At 36.6% G+C, this 17892-nt stretch overlaps 1 protein-coding gene across 2 annotated transcripts; it reads left to right on the top strand.

Annotated features, from left to right (window-relative positions):
- The first annotated feature begins 1684 nt into the window (after positions 1-1684).
- On the top strand, positions 1685-14964 carry mcrs1 (microspherule protein 1). Of its 2 annotated transcripts, none has more exons than XM_046875540.1 (14): positions 1685-2116; positions 2494-2665; positions 5420-5558; positions 6048-6212; positions 7478-7587; positions 7837-7945; positions 12069-12207; positions 12302-12377; positions 12552-12580; positions 12668-12778; positions 12887-12969; positions 13174-13261; positions 13398-13525; positions 13892-14964. In XM_046875540.1, exons 1-14 carry the CDS (start codon positions 2107-2109, stop codon positions 13976-13978), a joined length of 1446 nt encoding a protein of 481 aa, XP_046731496.1. In that variant the 5' UTR covers positions 1685-2106; the 3' UTR covers positions 13979-14964. The 2 variants fall into 2 exon arrangements, with proteins under 2 accessions (XP_046731496.1, XP_046731497.1); XM_046875541.1 differs by having other exon boundaries at positions 1686-2116; positions 12686-12778.
- The last annotated feature ends 2928 nt before the right edge of the window (positions 14965-17892 follow it).

Here is a 17892-nt window from a genome sequence, read left to right as displayed (position 1 = left end):
TATATATATATATATATATATATATATATATATATATATATATATATATATATATATATATATAGTGAGGAAAATAAGTATTTGAACACCCTGCTATTTTGCAAGTTCTCCCACTTATAAATCATGGAGTGGTCTGAAATTGTCATCGTAGGTGCATGTCCACTGTGAGAGACATCATTTAAAAAAAAAAATCCAGAAATTACAATGTATAATTTTTTAACAATTTATTTGTATGATACAGCTGCAAATAAGTATTTGAACACCTGAGAAAGTCAATGTTAATATTTGGTACAGTAGCCTTTGTTTGCAATTACAGAGGTCAAACGTTTCCTGTAGTTTTTCACCAGGTTTGCACACACTGCAGGAGGGATTTTGGCCCACTCCTCCACACAGATCTTCTCTAGATCAGTCAGGATTCTGGCCTGTCGCTGAGAAACACAGAGTTTGAGCTCCCTTCAAAGATTCTCTATTGGGTTTAGGTCTGGAGACTGGCTAGGCCACGCCAGAACCTTGATATGCTTCTTACAGAGCCACTCCTTGGTTATACTGGCTGTGTGCTTCGGGTCATTGTCATGTTGGAAGACCCAGCCTCAACCCATCTTCAATGCTCTAACTGAGGGAAGGAGGTTGTTCCCCAAAATCTCGCAATACATGGCCACGGTCATCCTCTCCTGAATACAGTGCAGTCGCCCTGTCCCATGTGCAGAAAAACACCCCCAAAGCATAATGCTACCATCTCCATGCTTCACAGTAGGGATGGTGTTTTTGGGATGGTACTCATCATTCTTCTTCCTCCAAACACGTTTTGTGGAATTATGACCCAAAAGTTCTATTTTGGTCTCATCTGACCACATGACTTTCTCCCATGACTCCTCTGGATCATCCAAATGGTCATTGGCAAACTTAAGACGTGCCTGGACATGTGCTGGTTTAAGCAGGGGAACCTTCTGTGCCATGCATGATTTCAAACCATGACGTCTTAGTGTATTACCAACAGTAACCTTGGAAACGGTGGTCCCAGCTCTTTTCAGGTCATTGACCAGCTCCTCCTTGCAGCTGTATCATACAAATAAATAGTTTAAAAATCATATATTGTGATTTCTGGATTTTTTTTTTTTTTTAGATTATGTCTCTCACAGTGAACATGCACCTACGATGACAATTTCAGACCCCTCCATGATTTATAAGTGGGAGAACTTGCAAAATAGCAGGGTGTTCAAATACTTATTTTCCTCACTGTATATATATATATATATATATATATATATATATATATATATATATATATATATATATATATATACACAAACAATTAAGAATTATAGAGGAAACTAATTAGACCACAATGAAGTTTTTCATGTTTCTAGAAATTTTACTCATTGGAACCCTGAAATGACCTTGTGCTTTTGGTATATATATATATATATATATATATATATATATATATATATATATATATATATATATCTACCAAAATAAATCTAAATCAAGATAAATCTAAATTAAATTAATATTTGGTGTGACTAGCCTTTGTTTTTTTGGCGAACCGTACACTTGCTCAAAGTCAGAGCTCATGTAGGATATATACATTTATTTTTGGTAAATCTTGACTCTTATTTTGTTAAAATAAAAAATAAAAAAGTGAAAAAAAAAGCTAAATACACTTCCGGTTATCATCGCCAATAGGTGCTCAAATGCTGCTGGCTTCACTCAGCTGTTAGTTACACCCTTTTTTTTTTTTTTTATATGTATAAACAAATATTGAAAAAGTCGAAATTATTTTGAAACGACCCTGAGCAAAACCAAATATATAAATATTTATTCCGCATAAAATTTTTTGGTTGCTTTTACTTCACTAAATTGTACTCGGCTAGCATGCGCTAGAGCGTTATCTCAGTTAAACAAAGGTTTAGCCGTGTTAGCATGCTAACTGCTAACTAGCAGAGCTTCTTTAGCATCTTGACAAATTTTAAATAGTTGGAAAACAGATCAGCAGGAATATTACTATCTGAATTATTCTGTAATGTAAAGGGATTATGAATGCAACACTGGGGGTAAATTCAGCGTTACATTAAAACGTAATGCTGCACTGATAGCAGAGACGCCATGGATAAAGGTGAGAGACACGTATGTATGTATGTATGTATGTATATGTATATCTATGTGTAATATAATACACACGCCTATAAGGTAGTCTCGTTACTGGGCTTGTGAGATGAGTCTGATCTTGACCAGATAAATCTGATGCATCAGGTACATGTACAAACAGATCACATCATGAAGATAATTAATTAATTACAATGTGGCAGAAGAGTGTTGATCTCAGCACCTGAAGAATGTTACAGACCTTATACTTTCGTTCATATATCACAATTGTACTAAGAATATGGCAGTCAGTCAAATGAAAGCTGGAACTCAGATTTGCTTTCCTGTTCATTTGGTTTGATGCCTGACATGATCCTTCATATATACGTCTAAATGTCTGTGTTTCAGATGTTAAGGCAGATGTGGTCCCTACAATGGTTGGAGGGGTAAATGTGGCAAATCTGGCAGCTCAGAGCAGATCGGAAGATGAAGATCAAGCCATTGGGAAGGACATAAAGAGACCAGCAGCTCAGGCCTTCAGTGGAGGAGGTTTGGTTCCAAAAAGAAGAAGCTCTTCTAGGTAAACTCGGCCTTCTCTTCAGATGCAAAACGCATTATTTACACATTTAAATCAGTGATATTAGGATGTATTGTATTATGCCTTTCATACAATATATGGCCATAAGTATGAGAACACCTGACCATCACACAAGTAAAAGATTGTTGCCCAAGGTTTTAGAGTTACACAGTATTCTACAATATCTTTGTATGTGGTAGCATAACAGTTTGCTTTCACTGGAACTACAGCTGCCCCAAATTCATTTCAATACCTCTGATCATGTGTAAACACATAATTAGCCAAGAAAAGACTGAAATGGCATTCACAGAGCCCTGACCTCAACCCCATCTGGACATCTCTGGGAGAAACTGTAACTCTGACTGCAAAATGAATTTAATAAATATTATATATATAAATAAATAAATAAAAAAAAAAAATATATATATATATATATATATATATATATATATAATATTAACACAGTGGGAGTGGTAGCTCAGTGGTGAAGGTGCTGGTTACTGATTGGAACGTCGGCGGTTTAAGCCCTGGTACCAATAAGCTGCCACTCTTGGGCCTTTGAGCAAGGCCCTTGATCCTCTGTGCTCCAGGGTTGCTGTATCATGGCCGACCCTGAGCTCAGACCCCAGCTTCTCAGCAAACTGGGATATGCAAAGAACGAATTTCACTGTGCTGTAATGTATATGTGACAAATAAAGGCTCTTATTCTTCTTCTTCAGTGAATCCAGAAAATATTCAAAGCACTGCACCTTTTCCACATTTTATTACGTTAACAGCTTTTATTCCAAAAATCGATTAAATTAATTATTTTCCTGGAAATTCTACAAACAAAACCGCATAATGACGAGGTGAAAGAAGTTTGTTTGAAATTTGCAAATGTATTAAAAATAAAACACACGTACATGCAGTGGGGGGGAATTTGAATTCCCTGCTGATTTTGTGAATTTACCCCCTTACATTGAAATGAACAGTCTAGAATTTTTAATGGTACATTTATTTTAACAGAGACAAAATATATATAAAAAAATCTATTAAAAACATTAAAGAAACGTTATTTGTTAATTTGTATTTGATCGAGTGAAATAAGTATTTGATCCCGTACCAAATTAGCAGGAATTCCGACTCCCACAAACCCTTTAAACCCTGTGCCTTTAAGAAAGAACTCCTAATATCAACTCGTTATGTGTATAAAAGACACCAGTCACACAATCAACCTCTTCCATTCAAGCCTCTGCACCACCATGGGTAAGACCAAATAGCTGTCAAAGGATGTCAGGAACAAGATTGTAGACCTGCACAAGGCTGGAAAGGCTGGGACACTCAAAATTTAGCTCAGGTGCATCCTGTTTGCACTGAGCATCCTTGAGATGTTTTTACAACTTGATTGAAGTCCGGCTGTCTATATGAGGTCCCACAGTTATCAGTGCATGGCAGAGCACAAACCAAGCCGTGAAGTCCAAGGAAATGTCTGTAGACCTCCGAGACAGGATTGTATCGAGGTACAGATCTGGAGAAGGGTACAGAAAGGGTACAGTACATTATCCATTAATGAAAAGTTTGGAACCACCAGGAGTCTACCTAAAGTGGGACGCTTGGCCAAATTGAGCGATCAGGGAAGAAGGGCATTTGTCAGGGAGGTGACTGAGAACCCAATGGTCCCTTGGAAAGAGCTCCAGCGTTTCTCTGTGGAGAGAGGAGAACCTTCCAGAACAAAAACCATCTCTGCAGCACTCCACCATTCAGGCCTGTATGTTAAAGTGGCCAGATGGAAGCCACTTCTCAGTAAAAAGGCAATGACAGCCTGCCTAGAGTTTGCCAAAAGGCACCTGAAGGACTCTGTCTATGAGAAACAGATTTAACTCTTTGTCCTGAATGTCAAGCTTTATGTTTGGAGGAAACCAGGCACCGCTCATCACCTGGCCAATACCATCCCTACAGTGAAGCATGTTACAGAGCACCCTGGACATCAGACTGGGGTTCATGTTCCAACAGGACAACTACCCTAAACACAGCCAAGACAACAAAGAAGTGGCTATACACGACTCAAAAATGGCTTTGCTCAAACACTTCCCATCCAACCTGATGGAGCTTGAGAGGTTCTGCAATAAAGAATTGGGGGAAATAGGTGTGCCAAGCTTGTAGCATCAAACTCAAAAAGACATCTGGCTGTAATTAGTACAAAATTAATTTTGAGGAAAATAATGAATTTAATTCATTTTGGAATAAAGCTCTAACATAACAAAATGTGGGGAAAATTTAATACTGTCCGGAAGTATTTTTAACCAACCAGTTCATCTTGTTCATTTTATTATGAACGTAGAATAAATGTGTGATGAACATTGGAAAAAAGAAATACTGTTTAACAATACACCACACAGGTGCAAAAAAGGCCTTTCTTACCTGACATCAGTGTGCCTCATCTCGCTGATGTTCTTGTGGATGAATGAGCACCAAATCCCTAGTGCCACACTTCAGAATTTAGCATAAAACCTTCCTAGAAGAGTAGAGATTCTTATAAAAGAAAAGCATTCTGAGTTATGTCTCTACAAACTTACATCCATATAGTGTATTGTCATATTAGTTGTCATTGATGTTTGCTTTTTTTTTTTTAGATAGGAAACGACCAATATAATCCATTTGACCCTGTGTAACGCTGGTTAATCCAATTCTATTCCTGTTTGGTTTTTGTTTTTGCAGTAAGGATAAAGTCTTATCCTTTAAAGATCATTACCCAACCATCCATCTTCCATTTTACAGGTCAATTAAGAGGAAGAAGTTTGATGATGAGCTGGTTGAGAGCAGTCTGGTTAAATCCTCCAGCAGGGTTAAAGGTCCACCAGGCATGGAGCCGATCCGCTGCCCTGGAGCCGAGCCGTCATCCAGCGAGAAAAAGAAGGTATGCAATATGAATCTTCACACATTTACTTCATGTACCTTTTGTCAACAAATTGTTTGTTTGGCAGTTCATTTGTACTTTATTTAAATTATTGTTATACCTATAATGAAAGGATGTGTTAATGGCGTTTTAAAACAGGGAACAAGCTACAGGGAATATTTTAGGTTAAACATTGGGGAATTCTGTGTGGGTTATTTTGTTTGTTTCTAAATAAAAGATTACATATTTTCTAAAGTAGAGCTCGCTTCTCTCTATAGGGAAGAAAAGCAAAGGATAAATGTGAGAATTTGTAGATGGCTCCACTCATCCATGTAAAACATTTCAAAGTTATTATTTGCCTTTCTGAATATAACTTGAATTTAGACCAGTTTTTAATATGATTTTCATGTTGGATTAAATCTATTGTTAATGTCTTGCTGAATAGATCTTTATATATAGTGTTGTTTTAATCACCATTAATCATGAAAAATGTGTTTTTATGTCTATCAGGTTTCCAAGTCCAGTACATCTCTAACGCCTCCTCTCACTATGGTGATCACTCCGCCCCCAATTGCCAAACGAGTAAAGAAGAGCAAGCAGCCTCTGCAGATCACTAAAGACCTGGGACGCTGGAAGCCCACAGACGACTTGCTGCTCATAAATGCTGTGCTACAGGTCTGAAATGTGTGTGTGTGTGTGTGTGTGTGTGTGTGTGTGTGTGTGTGTGTGTGTGTGTGTGTGTGTGTGTGTGTGTGTATGTGTGTATGTGTGTGTAGGCAGTCTGATGGATTGAGGTTATATGTTTTGATTTGTCAGTATAGAGCATTTAAAGATTCATCATGATCGATTACCGTCATTAATCTCACAAAATAAAATAGTAATCAAGGTTTATGTTAATAAAAACATTGATGGCAATTAATAAACATTTATCTAATTGGATTTGAATTTGAAAGTTTTTTTAAACCAGATTTTGCTCTGGTTTATGAATAGTTCAGCTATATCAAAATAATAAAAATCTTCTTATTCTTTTGGCTTCTACCATTAGGGGTCGCCACAGACAAAAAAATAATAATGTATTAAATTAATGCTGCTAAGAAAGCAGAGACTACTAGATCTGTGCAATTAAACAAGGCACTTAACCGCCATTTGCTCAGTTTTATAGCTGAGTAAATTGTAAGTCACTCTGGATAAAAGCGTCTGCCAGATTTAAATGTAAAATAATTTTGCTCTGTACCATTAATTAGTCCAGTACTATAAGTTCTTACAGGATGTTTTTTTTTGGTATCTAATAAATAGTTGCATTAACTAATATTAGAATTAACATTGTCCATATTTCAAAATAAATCTTCTATTCTTCTTTGTTTGAATACGAGGAACTGAAGGGGAACAGCGGTGAGAATGCTGATTTAATCTTACCTGATATGATCTGATTATGTACAAAAGCCCATCATGTTACTTTTTCCTTTTGGGCTCAATAGTCATATATCCACATTCCATGTTGTAATAATGAAGCAGTCACTGGGATTGGGGCTGTTCACAGCCAGCACTTGAATGTAGATCTTTAGTTTGTTGCATTTTTGATCAGATATTGTTTTACTGTGGGAAAATCCACCCACACTATCCAAAACTGAGCAGAAGTATACAACAAAACCGATGTATACACATAAAGATGCAAATAATGTAGTTTCTACGCAATAATTGTTTTGCATAATTACAAAACAATTAGATAAAATGCTCAAAAATGAATCTCATATTATTAATATTTGCTAGCGTAGAAAATGCATTATTTGCATCTTTGTGTCTACATCGGTTTTGTTTTGCATGTAGATGGTAGATGTGTATATATACACATTATTTATTTATCAATAAATGAGTGAACTGGAAAAATTTTTTGAATATAGCTGTATATGTATATACTGTGTGTGTATGTTGTCCTTCAGACTACAGATCTCTCCTCAGTACATCTGGGAGTGAAGTTCAGCTGTCGTTTCACGCTGCGGGAGATTCAGGAGCGGTGGTATGCTCTACTGTATGACCCAGTCATATCCAAGTAAGTGGATCATATAATGCCTTGCACAGGGAACTCATTAAATTTCATCATAAATATTAAATAAAGAAATATTTACTTTTTATAGGGAGAGAATTCGTAGTATTGTCGGTGTGCAATATTTTTGCAATTATGTTTTGTATTTATTGCATGCCTTATTGCCTATGTTTGTGGATCCTGCTGGAAGCTGTACATGTTCCATAAGGATGAATAAAGTATCTATCTGTCTGTCTGTCCGTTTGTTTTCTGCAGGCTGGCATGGCAGGCCATGAGGCAGCTCCACCCTGAGGCCATCGCCGCCATTCAGAGCAAAGCTCTGTTCAGCCAGGGCGAGGAGGCTCTGCTTGCCAAGATTAGCTCTGTAAGTAAGCACCCCACCCCCCACCCCAAGAGCATGCACAGTAACACTTCTACAATAACACGTGCACATACGGCAGTTGCTCAGACATCAGAATAGAAATTATTCAGTATGTAAACATGCAAAGTACACAAAGCAGCAGCATTTCCCTGGGTTTACATATGTGCAGAGATTGTCATTTGAAAATAACCTGTAAATGTGAAATGTTCTTTGTGCTCATAATAATATTAATTCATGAACAGTAGTAGGCATATAACAGCTAATGTAAAGCTAAACTAACTGCAGTAATGCATGGACACTGTAGGGCTGGATAAATTATAAACTTATTTAGTAGCTAGCCCTCTCAAGTGAAACCTCGAAAATAAGGTGAACATATTTTGGTTCTATGGAAATTTCTAGAAAATGTAGGCAAACAAGTTGGCTAGATAAAGCAATGTAAATACATTTGGTGATCCCAATAGTTTAGTGCACTAATACATAGTGAGGAAAACAAATATATGCGTGAAGTTTTAGTTTCAGTATCCCACTGCATCGTGTCACCCTAAACAAGCTTAGCAAATATAAATGTTTGTTTTGCAAACATTGGTTTTCAGTTAAACTTACCTTCTCCACTTATACTGCACATACTACAGACCAAACACTAATAGCCCAGAAATCCACTCCAGCAGCAAACCTAGACACAACCAAGTGTACACAAGGTGCCATGTTAGACACCACACTGAACCATGGATATTTATTGAAGGGTGTAAAACCACTGTATTGTCAAAAATTGACATCATTTTGGACGGCCCTATTTCATTATTTTTAAAGCTAGGGCTGCAACTTAAGAATATTTTGATAATTGATTAATTCGACGATTTATTTATTTTTTTAATCTACAAAAAAAATTCATTTTTTTTGCTTATTATAACTATATAAACCTTAGTTCAGAGTATTTATGTATAGAAGTGTACTTAAAAAAATGCAAAAGCCACATATTAAGTGGCAATAACATCTTTATTGTTGACATTTTATAAAGGTTATAGTGGCTGCTTGTTGGAGTGTATGGGGGATTTCTCCTTTGAAGAAATTCACTAATGCTGGGTTTTTTCTTTCTGTAAAAAAAAATAAATAAAAACAAAACAGCATTTGAGTATGCAAGGTGAAGCAATTTACATACATTTATCTAATTTATATAAAGTTATATAAAATAAATAAAACATTGTTTTGACAGTTTTTGTTTAAGAAATACACACATTATGTTTAGTTGTGAAGATATAAGCATCTAGAACAGGGGTGGCCAACCAGTCAGAGACCGAGAGCCACATTTTTGACTGTCTTACCGCAAAGTGCCACATCATACACATGGGCACACATGAACATCACCCATCCCTTCCTCTTACACACACACACACACACACACACACACACACACACACACACACACACACACACCTCTGCTCAGATAGATTTATTGTAAATGTCACACACCAACATAATGACAGAAATTGACTCCTACAGTTTTAAGACCACAGGACAGTCATTTTCAACAATGAACACTGCGCTGTCTCACACACAAACTCTGTTTAACCAAGTCCACAAACAAAAATATAATAATTTACAATAGCGTTTTTCTTTTACTATGCATGTTACTTAGTGGGACTTTTGGCATTCCTTGCCTTGAACAATCCCCTTCAAATCTGCCTCGTATTCCATTGTTGCCACTCGAAGCAATTCTTTCACATGTGTGTCAGTCACAACAGATCGATGCTTTGATTTCAGGTGTTTCAGGGTAGAAAACACAGACTTTGTGGGGTTTTTTATGTGCGTATTCACTTCGCTTGAGTTCAATACGGTATTTTCGTCAAATGCGCATGCGCGTGAGATGAATATACCGCAGGGGTGGGCAATTAATTATTACAAGGGGCCACATGAGAAACCTGAATTGTGTCAGAGGGCCACACCAACGATAATATTTTAGGGATGCACCGAAATGAAAATTGAATTCAAAAGGCAATGAAATCCATCATTTTTTGTGTTATGCCTTTTGCCTCGGCACCATCACTGGAAAATTTTTCTTGCCTTTTCAAAAACGTCCTCTACAGACGGAGTGCGCATGCTCAGATTGACTTTACTTTTCCGCGCCGCGTTCTTCTCATATTTAGAAGGCAATCGGGATGTTTGTATTTCAGGTGATAAATTAAACCCGACTTGGAGAAACTCTTTGCAGATACACCCCCTCTTGAAATTTCAGCATTGCATGTTTTGCACATCGCTCTCCGCACACCGCAGACATGTTGCTCTTATCCAGATAACCGTGTGCTGCTGCGCTTTTTTATTGCGTCATTACAATTGTGTTTCTGCCGTGTTGTTTCGGTGATTTAGGTATTTCCGAAAATTCTCGGTGCATCCCTGTAATTTATGATTGGCCTCATGCCAAGGTCTGATATACCGCAAAGTTTCCCAGTAGGGGCAAGCTCATTCAAGTCTTAAAAATACCGTATTGAATGTAAGCAAAGCGAACACGCACATTAAAAATCAAACACACAAAAATCGATATGAACGTAAGAGCCGCATGAAACCAGCCAAAGAGCCGCATGCGGCTCGCGAGCCGCGGGTTGGCCACCCCTGATCTAGAATATATAATTAATTTATTGTATAATAATTAAATGATATATGCATAAATTAAATATACAAAAAATTGAAAGCATTGAACATTTGAATGTAGTAAAGCTGCAGTAAATCACGTTTGAAAACACAAATTAAATGTTGTAGTAGACAAATGCTATAAAAAAGGGAAAAAAGCAGAGAAATGCAGCAAGCTAACAGGCCTGATTAAAAAAAGAAAAAATATGCGTTGGTGAACAAATGCATAAACATTCGCTGAAAACCGCAATAGTGACTAAAAATGTAATAGTTTACTGCTGCTGTTATTTGCTGCTTTTTTAGATTTAGTGTTTAGCTGATTGATTCATGACAGAACGGATCCAGTGCGACTGTCCCAAAGTTAGCAAACAAACAGTTTACACAATAGCACTTCATTAAATTATAACATTTACACATGAGGAATATAGACTTTCTGTGCTGATGTTTCATCCTTATCCATTCTTTTTATGTGCTCGTGCATCTCCGTGGTACTTTCATGCCACACAATCTCGGCTTTGCATTACTTGCAGGTTACAATCTTCTTTGTTGCGTTGACTTGCATGCCTTGGATGACTTGGGATGCACACTTTTACTTGCTGCCGAATGACCTGTACATTTTTGCCATTTCTTAAGCAGCTGTGCTATCTTGCCTTCATGCTCACCCGTAACTCGAGCAGCCCAATTAATCGATAATGGCATCAGTTGACAACGAGTTTCATTATCGATTATCAATTAGTTTTTGCAGCTCTAATCAGGACTAATTCTGCAAGACATGGTTTAATTTTTAGACAGACCCAAGAAACAGGTTACGATTTTTTCAAAGTAACTTTAAAGACATTCAAAATTTAGTTTTATATAAATGATCTGTATTTGCCCTGATATAGACCTTAAAGCTGATTTAGCATTAAAACCAAATACAACTGTACATTCAATTTATGAACCAGCTGAAGCATTCTATTCAAATATAGGACATAATAACAGGATATATCAGGGAAAACTAACAGCAGAGAAGGGTTTTGCTGTTAAAGGACAGGTGTGGAAAAAAACCCTGCAGGTCCCAGTTTTATCAGCAGCCAAATATGGAGTTTGTTTCTTGGGCAATGAGTAACAAAAAATACACACACACAAATTGCTAATGTCTTGTCATGGTGCCAGAGCTACTGTTTTGTCCACATTTGTAGTTTTGCAAATATAAAAACTTGTAACCTGGTTGCTGAAATGTCACTGCATAAATATAAATCACCATTGGTGTTTGCTTTAGTGACAGGTGTGAAGTAGGTGAGGCGCATGGACTGTGTTTACAGTGTAGTGATTCACACTTTTTTTTATTTTTTATTTCCAGACTGAATTGTCAAACCAAATCTACACATTTGCAGATTATTTCATGATGATATTTGTATATTTTCCTGATTGATTCATGCTCTCCTTACATACATGCATTCCTTTTCTGTTCATGTTTGTGATTTGGTCAATCATTACTTGATTCCTGTGTGTTGAGCAGAACAGTCAGCCAAAACTGGAGGTTTTCCAGGACTTGCTGAATAAGCACCCCAATGTTTTCTATCCATCTCGTACTGCTAAGAGTTTACTGGTGCACTGGCAGCTTCTCAAACAGTATTACTTACTGGACGACCAAAGTGGTGAGCAAACAATACTACATTACAGCACTTCATCTCCTTCAACCCATGATACTCTGACTGATTTCACATATTTGCGCTTCTGTTTGTTTTACAGTTCAGCCGCTTCCCAAAGCAGATCAGGTTCTTAATTTCTCAGATGCTGAGCAGATGGTTGATGACTCCAAACTAAAGTAATAACACGCATCCAGTTTGTCTCTTAACTGTTAAAATGTGTATGTTCTTCAGCTAGAGATTATTAATAATCTTATTAAAATAAAATAATTAATTTGTAGTGTGCATTTTAAAGATGTCTTTAGCTTCATTTTTTTTCAAGTTGTTATACTGACTGGATGTGTTCATTTTAGGGATAGCAGAGATGAAGTACTGGAGCACGGTGAGTTGGTATTACTCTATTTATGCCCTCGTTGATCAATCTTGCATACTTATGTTCTTTTGTCCGTGTCTCTTATTAACTCTGCAGTCCCTGTTCTGTCTATAGAGTTGATGGTTGCAGATCGGCACCAGAAGCGAGAGATCAGGCAGCTGGAGCAGGAGCTGCCCCGCTGGCAGGTTTTAGTAGACAGCATCACTGGTCAGTTAATTATTTTTAAACCCCAAAACAAAAATTGCGCCATTTTAACATGCCAGATTGCATTGTGACTCCATCCAACATATGTAATACGGCATCATTTGTCTGCAGGTATGAACTCACCAGATTTTGATAACCAGACGTTAGCTGCATTAAGAGGGCGCATGGTCCGATACCTTATGAGGTCCAGAGAGGTGAGTTAGACGCTCTCCTCTTCGTCTGTTACAATTTTTTTCCCCATTATTTTCTTTTTTTTTTTTCTTTTCCCTTTACATGGCCTGTTTTGCATGGCACATCCCCGTCCCCCCCGCCCAGTGCATTTAGTTTGAATTAAAAAATTGATGTCGGTTTTTCATTATTGGTTCTTTAACCAGTGAAAAGAAATGTTTTTCTCTTAGATCACCCTTGGTCGTGCCACAAAGGACAAGCAGATAGATGTGGATCTTTCTTTAGAGGGACCAGCATGGAAAATCTCCAGGCAGCAGGGTACTGATCTGATATATAAGATCCTGATATGATAAAGCATCAGTTACATTTTTTATTTATTTTTATTTATTTATTATTATTATTTTTTAACCAATGTTAAGATTTCTGCCTATGTTTTGATTTGTTTGAATGGTAGGGATCATCAAGCTCAAAAACAATGGCGATTTCTTCATTGTGAACGAGGGCCGTAGACCGATCTATATCGATGGCAGACCAGTTCTGACCGGCAACAAATGGAAACTCAATAACAACTCTGTGCTGGAGGTGAGTAGACCTGTGGGGTTGCGAACAATCTTCATATTTTGTTATTCATTTAATTATTACTATTTTATATTATTCATAGTTATTTTTGGATTGTTAAAAACGATTGTATGATAGTTCTATTAATCAATAGTCCAGTGATTCCTTCAATTAGGCTCATGTTCTATCAGAATAAAAATTTTATGTCACATGCATGGATGTGCACAATATTTATTTTATTATTGTACTAACAGATTTTCTAAACTCTCAAATGAAACCGGTAGATTAGTTACACACTGTTCCATGATGGTCCATTGATGGATGTCAATGAAAACATTGTAAAAACTGTTTCAAGTGTTGTGATAATAAGTGCATCTTTTTTCTGTACAGATTGCAGGCCTTCGCTTCGTGTTCCTCATAAACCAGGAGCTGATCTCTCTCATCAAAGCCGAGACAGCCAAGATGAACCAGCAGTGATTCGCAATGTGCACATGTTTAGTCAGCTCAGGACTTGTGCAGTGCATGTCTGAACAGGAGAATGGACTGCTGACTCGGTAGATTGCCCTGAAGGCAAACATTCTAATAGTGGAAAGGTTATAAGGACTTCCAGACACTCGATGATCAGAGCTATAACAGAGGATTTGGACTACAGGCTCAGTTCACAATTTTCATATTATAGTAGGGTAAAACTGCACAATATAGCCAGTATTGTCATGTAGCCAATATGGACACATCACTTTGAAAAACTAACAGAGATGTATATTAATGTTTGTTTGATTTTGTGTTGGTATAAGTGTTGCTGTTTGAATTAGGTTTTAGGCCATGGTGTAATCTTTACACAGCTCTTTGTTCCTTCAGAAAAAATGGATGACAAAGCTACCATTTTAAAATAGTCATTTGAATATAAAAAGCAACAGCTAAACTTCCCTGTGTGTTAATTTACCTATCGGAAAGTTTACTTTTAAACCCTCAGGACAAAACTAACTATTGTAATCTTCATTGCTGTATTAGCCTTTGCGGTACTGAAATCGCATGATCTCTTTAACAAACCACTGTTTTGTCTTATGTTCATAATTCTGAGTGATCAGGAAGTTGCCAGGTTGTTTTGTTTTATGAATTGTGGCGTTGACATGATTACAAAAAACAAGATTATGGAAAAAATGAACGCAGGCCCGTTGTTAATTGTGGTATATTACAGGATGCATCGATAAAAGAATTAGTAATTACTTAAATATAGGATAAATAAAGTAAGAAGGGCAATGCGAAAAAATATTAAGTTGCCAAAAATCTTTTACGGGCCAGAGCACTATTAAGAACACTGTACTGTAGTAACCATTCATGCAAATATCTAATCATCCAATTGTGGCAGCCATGCAGTGCATAAAATCAAGCAGATGCAGGCCAGCAGCTTTGGGTGATGTTCTCCTTTTTTATTAGAATGGGGAATAAAATGTGATCTTGGAGATTTTGTTCGTCGCATGTTTGTTGCCAGATTAGTTAAAGCCTTAATGGAGAAACTTAAATTATTGTACAAGTAATTTCAGTTGCAATGTGTTCCCTGTAACTGTTAATTGTACATTTTCAGTACAATTGCTCCACCCTAACTGCAAAAATCCCAATTGGTTTGGATAAAGATTTGTAACTTGTACAACAGCCATACAGCTCTGGGTGAGGTTATGCACTCAGAAGACCTTAAGCCTACAGAGGGAGTTTATCGGTTTTCCGAGGTCAGATCATTTCCTTCAGATGAGACCATAAAAACAGAACAGTGGCAGGTTTAAAAACTGACACTAAGAGATAAGGTTAACTTTTAGTGTCATTTTAATCTCATTCATACAACAAGCCCTTCAGATGTCTTTTAAAGATTCTTCAGCTGTTTATGTTGATTATAGGAAGTGTTTATTTGGTAGTGTGATTGGTTCATTATCTTTTTGAAAACTATTTTTTTCGATGAATTTTAAACGTTCCTGACACGGGAACCATTGTTTTCTCATATTATTGTACGTAGCAAATTTAGTGATGCCATGAATCTTTTGACCTCATATGACCACAACTCATGAAAACAAATTGCAGTTCTCTTGACACTTGCTAAAATTCAGGCTTTGCATTTTGTGAAAATGCTCTTAATTCACTGTTCAACAGTTGATGTTAAATCTCGAAAGCCATAGGAATCAAATCAATTGTACAAATCAAAAGCTGTGATCTTTGGGCTCTTTTCCTTACTGCTTTTCTGCCCTGATTATTTCTGAAAGCTTTTGGTCACAATCGGATCATTGACGCTTTTTGACTTGTAGTTCAAAGGTTCTGATGCCTAAATACCTTGTTGAAAGCTATTTATTTCAGCTCTTACTACAGCTTTAATATCAAGAGTCTAACTGAACTAACATAATTACCAAAAGGTTGGAGTGGAAAGGAGTCCATTTACAACTATCTCTAATATGCTTCTTTAAGGGTAAAGAGGGGTTTACTCTACGGTTATTGTAACCTGGCTAAAATGGGTACAACCCCCATTTACCATGAGTCTAACCTGCATGCCAACTCCTTATATTTGCATTAGATATGTGCTGTTTTATGGTAGAGTAAAGCATCTCAAAGATTAGATCTGAGAAGTGGCTTTCTGTAACTTCTTATAACTGATTAGCAGAAGGTTATCTAAAGCATTATAGAAGCGTAAGTGCTGATCGATCGTAAATGTATAAAAAGTCTGTGTGGGTTCTGAATGTGTGTTATCATGAAACAAACATTCTTTTGCTTGGGCTTTCACTGTGTGAAAATGAAAAAGGGTTCAAAACTAAAAGATAAGATCCACTGTAGTTCACTTCTTCATAAAAGTAATTACTACATATTAAGGTTATACGCATAAGTAGGAAATTGTGCAATTGTGTAATTTATTATTAGTAAAAGGTGACATAGAGATAGCCTTAATGCATTTATTGACTCATAAATAAGACTGATATCAGATACAGGAACAAAAGACCCAATCAAGGCTTACAAATGTATAATTGCACTACATAAAAAAATTGTTGTTTCAACTTTTTTCTAATTCTATTTGTATCATTCCAGTTATAGGATATGTGCAGTATTCTGTTCTTAAGTTACATCATAAAAAAAGATTGTGAGCATGATCCAGAAACATTTATGCAAACCCAAGCTATGACACTCCAAAATCGTGCTTGGCCAATGAGCTCATGTGTTTTTGATCATGAATACATCCCTTCTTTGTCCACACATTGGCATTTCCATCACTTTAGTAGAGTCTAATCTTGGATTTAAATATTTTGTTGCCTACCTCTGTATTTCTTTCCAAGGAATACCAATCTGGCCATCTGATTCTTCCTGGTCATCTGTTCCAGTATATCATCTTTGTCTTTATCATCTGTCATTTAAAAATAGGTTTATCATCTTCCTATGTTTGTGCATACACATCTTTCTCTTAAGAGAATAAACTATGAAAACCATGTCATCAAACCATCTTTATCCAGCAAAATAAGTAGATATTGAGATGGTGTATTCAGGATAAATCTGCAGCATATCACAATTGAGCCAAAAATGTGATGACTGTCTGTGGTATTCATGGATGGCAAGATTTTGTATAGTGTAGGTTACTATACAGCTTACACAGTTTTGCCAATATCACAAAGTTAGAGATGTGACTACTGTGGTTTGTTCTGAGAAGGTTTTCATTTTCTATCTAAAAATAGATATCACATAAACAAGTAAACATTGGACAAAATTAGCAATAATATATGCACTCCTGAGGCATCATGTGCCACCATTTGCACAGTTACTTTTGCTACAGATGTGGGAACTGTTTGAGAGTGAGATTGAAACAGGGTAATTTGTGGTTTTCAAGTCAGATGATGATTAAAATGTATCGTAAAATACAAAGTACACTGTGTGGAAACCTTTTCAGGTGCTGCTACTGGTGAACTGCTTCAACAAGAAAATGCTCCTACTTGAGGGCAAGTCCATCTGGCTCACGCTTTGGCTTCATCCGAGTTCTGATCTGGTTGCATGTTAAAGATAAACTACGTTTTTCAACTACTCATTAACTGTTTTAAGGCATTATGAAACTGCTTTTTTTCTGTAATAAAAAAGTTTACCCAAAAGGTGTACGGTTTAAAGAAAAACAAAGAGAAAAACGCTCATACTAACTTTCTTGTTCTATATGGTAAATTCTAATTTCCTGATTAATGATTTGCTGTTAACTACTTTAAAATCTTCACTTTGGGGTTGGCCCATTTTTGTAACCCTGAGGAATCACAATTTCACTTCTCTTCATCCTAGGCATGGTAAATTAATCCTGAACAATTGCCTCAAGAGGATGACTGTGAGAAACATTGAACGGAAGTGGGTAAGTCTTATACTGTTTGTGTGTGACTAATAAATGT

This window comes from Silurus meridionalis, chromosome 19 (assembly GCF_014805685.1).
Source record: "Silurus meridionalis isolate SWU-2019-XX chromosome 19, ASM1480568v1, whole genome shotgun sequence".
Taxonomy (NCBI): Eukaryota; Metazoa; Chordata; class Actinopteri; order Siluriformes; family Siluridae; genus Silurus; species Silurus meridionalis.
The sequence above is the reverse complement of the archived record's forward strand: the minus strand, read 5'-3'. Positions and strand labels throughout refer to the sequence as shown.

Bases quoted from the DNA above. Each gene is read 5' to 3' on its own strand.
- mcrs1 (XM_046875540.1), top strand. The intron at 12,970-13,173 runs GTGAGTTAGACG...TTTTTCTCTTAG, and splicing joins ACCTTATGAGGTCCAGAGAG to ATCACCCTTGGTCGTGCCAC. The intron at 13,526-13,891 runs GTGAGTAGACCT...TTTTCTGTACAG, and splicing joins ATAACAACTCTGTGCTGGAG to ATTGCAGGCCTTCGCTTCGT.